This window comes from Condylura cristata, unplaced genomic scaffold (genome assembly GCF_000260355.1).
Source record: "Condylura cristata isolate star-nosed mole 26May11 unplaced genomic scaffold, ConCri1.0 scaffold00032, whole genome shotgun sequence".
Taxonomy (NCBI): domain Eukaryota; kingdom Metazoa; phylum Chordata; class Mammalia; order Eulipotyphla; family Talpidae; genus Condylura; species Condylura cristata.
The window spans coordinates 20,261,001-20,264,098 of record NW_004567133.1 but is presented as its reverse complement, the minus strand read 5'-3'; the positions used below and the strand labels follow the sequence as shown (position 1 = coordinate 20,264,098).

The following is a 3,098-nucleotide window of genomic DNA, read 5'->3' as shown; positions in this document are numbered from 1 at the left end:
GAGGACCGCGAGGCGCTGGGCCGCCACAGCTGGGCTGTCCTGCACACCCTGGCCGCCTACTACCCCGACCTGCCCACGCCCGAGCAGCAGCGGGACATGGCCCAGTTCATACATTTATTTTCCAAGTTTTACCCGTGCGAGGAGTGCGCGGAAGACCTCAGGAAGCGGTAAGGGCACCCCGGGGTCCCCAGGACTACGGCAGCGTGGGGACGCCCCTGCCCCGCCCCGTCACCTCCGCTCCCTTCAGACTCCAGCGGCCCGGGTGCTGCCCCGCGCCCCAGGGCGGCGCCCCGGCTCCCTGGCTTAGCGGGCACCAGGGGGCCCTGGGGCCGGACACAGTGCCCACTGCCTGGGCCTCGGAAGCAGCCCTGGGGGCGCCCGGCCGCCCCGACCGGACGCCGGCCTTGCTCCCTAGCCGCGCTGGAGAGGCCACCGCCCTGGGCGCCTGGACGGTAGCGCCCACGCTCCGCCGCTGCAGGGCTCCGGGCGCGGAACCGGGCCAGCTTCCTCTGCCCTTTGAGCCCGCCCCGCCCCTTTGCTCCTGCCTGCCCGTTAGGCGGCTGTAAAGTCGCCTGGCAGGTGCCTTCGCGGTGCCCTGGGCTACTGGCACGAGCTCCGGGTCGGGCTTTGCGTGCAGCTGGGCCTGTGCCTGCTGTCAGCCCTCCGGAAACGTCGGCCGCGCCCCAGCTCCGTGTGCTCCCCGCAGGATACACAGGAACCAGCCGGACACGCGCACGCGCGCGGGCCTCGCCCAGTGGCTCTGCCGCCTGCACAACGAGGTGAACCGCAAGCTGGGCAAGCCGGCCTTCGACTGCGCGCGGGTGGACGAGCGCTGGCGGGACGGCTGGGAGGACGGCTCCTGCGGCTAGGCGGGGCGGCCTGGGGGGCGGGCGCTCATTAAAGTGCAGAGCCAGCCCGGCGTCTCGTTGGGGGCCCTTCTCAGCCCTGGACACTGGGGGCGCCCAGTGGTCTCCCGAAGGAGGCCGCAGTCGCCCCCCGGCACCCCCCTCCCCAGCTGGCAGGTCCTGGGTCCAGCTGGCCCCTGTCCTGCCCCTCCAGCCTGGCCATTGCCTCCCGGGCTTCGGGCAGCAGCGGTGGGCAGCCCCGGGGGAGGCTGCACTGGGGTGTGACCCGGGACTGGCCCTGGCTGGCCGACTTCCTCCTGGGGAGACCTGGCAGGGCTTCCTCTGAGGGCGCCAGACTTGAGGGACTCTTCGTGGGACCAGCTTCTTCGGAGCCTCAGACCAGATTAAATGCTGGACAAGCACTGAGGGCCGGCTCGTGTGTGTGGTTTTTTCCAAAAGATGTATTTATGTATGCAGGCAGGGGTCAGAGGCGTGGGGCGAGCATCCTCCAGGGGCAGGTGGGGAGCAGAGCGGGCGGAGCCACCATAACTGCTGCTGAGGGGCCACTGGGAGCCAGGAGGGGTCACTCCCTGCCCGGGGATGGCCTCGTGCTGCAGTGGCTGAGGCCAGCCTATAGCGCTGCAGTTCAGCCCTTGGGCACCAGGGAGACCCCGCTCCAGTGTTTTGGGCTGGCTCTGGGAGCGGCCACATCCCCACCCCGCTCCCCCCCACCCCCTGCCTCTGGACCGACAGCCCAAGGCTGGGTGGCGGGATGCCCCAGCTTCGCGCCCTGGTGCGGAGCAGAGGAGGTGGGCGCTGCCCCTTGAAGTGTCCAACGGCTGCAGGCCCCAATGGGCAGGCACCAAGGTGGCAGCAGGGTCAGCTGCAGGCGGGGGTGGGGGTGGCGGGAGAGGCAGAGCAAAGCTGCTGGCCCCCCACACAGCTGGTGGGGAGCAGGCACCGTCAGGGAGGAGAGGACAGGTTGGCGTGACCCACACCCTGGCAGCAGTCTGTGCCCAGCCCAGGGCACCTCTCCACACCAGGTGTGTCCATCTCCCTGGCAAGGGACCCACCTTGCCACAGCCGTGACACCTGCTGGACAGTCAGCCCACCCGGCCAGGGGACAGCCGGCACCCACCCCCGCCCCGTGAGCTGTGCCCTGTGATGCCGAGGTCACTCAGTGTGGGAGCTGTGATTCCCCTCTACCTCACTTCCCCAACCCCGGCTTCCCCCCAAAACACCTGAAGTGCAGCGGCGTCCAGGGCCTCCAGGTTTGGAGCAGAGGGACACCAGGGGTTCTGTCTTCAGCTGTTGACACAAGCCAGAGGGAGCGGCTGGAGGTGCCCCCAGGCCCCCTAAGGTGTGAAGGTCACAGGTCAGAGAGGGAGGTCCCCCAGGAGGGTGGGAGCAGCCAGCTGGGCAGGTCAGTGCAGGGCTGAGCAGAGGAAGGCCGTGGAAGGGACAGGACCGGAGGCGGCTCTCAGGCAGCGGTGGGGGACCGCATCCAGCCGCACTGCCCTGTCCATGGTGGCCAGCAGGCTGAGGGAGGAGTCTCGGGCCAGCACTGGCGTTGGGGACAGGCCAGTGCCACTGTGCAGCAGGCCAGGGGCGGCAGTGGCCGGCAGAGGCCTGACTGAATCCCTGGGCCTCACGGAGTCTGTGGTCACAAGTGGCCGGGCTTTGCACAGCTCCAGTGGGGCAGCAACAGTCCCTCCCTCCAGGGGTCGCTGTGGAGCGCAGCGCACGTGCTGAAATCGGGTGTCACCGCCCCTGTTGCTGCGCCCTGTCAGGACCCAGCAGGCCCCAGACTGCCCACTCTGGTGCTTCACCCCACGCCTCTGTCCCCAGAACAGCCCCGGAGACCCTGGGGCCGCACCTCGGACAGACACAGCACCCCCTCTCCAACTGGCTGTGGGCTCGCCGGTGACCCGACCTGTCGTGGGGGGGGCGCGGGGGGCAGGGATCCGTCCAGTCTTCCACACACCCCGCCCCACCAGGCTGAGCCCTCTGGAGAAATTAGGGTGCAGTGGGGAGTGCAGCGAGGGTCCCGTACGTAACCCGTCTCCGGACAGGGAGTCAGGCTTGCCCTCCTGGAGGGGTCCCTGCGTCTCGGCTACCCACTGCGCTTCGGGCAGGGGCCCTGCTCGGAGACGGGTCCGGTCCGGCTGTCCGCCGCGCGGCTACAGCAAGAGCTGAGCCGCTGCCCGCCCGCCCTGCCAGCCGACTGGCGACCGCCCAAGCGCGGGGAGGGGG

General features: G+C 70.1%; 1 protein-coding gene across 1 annotated transcript in view; it reads left to right on the top strand.

Moving 5' to 3' along the window:
• The window catches only part of LOC101626273 (transducin beta-like protein 3), an 8,821-nt gene extending 7,549 nt beyond the window's left edge, over nt 1–1,272 (top strand). The window contains exons 21-22 of the mRNA XM_012731698.1: nt 4–167; nt 707–1,272. Of these exons, the coding sequence (XP_012587152.1) occupies nt 4–167; nt 707–869 (327 nt within the window). The 3' untranslated portion in view covers nt 870–1,272. The remainder of the gene's footprint in view (nt 1–3; nt 168–706) is intronic.
• The last annotated feature ends 1,826 nt before the right edge of the window (nt 1,273–3,098 follow it).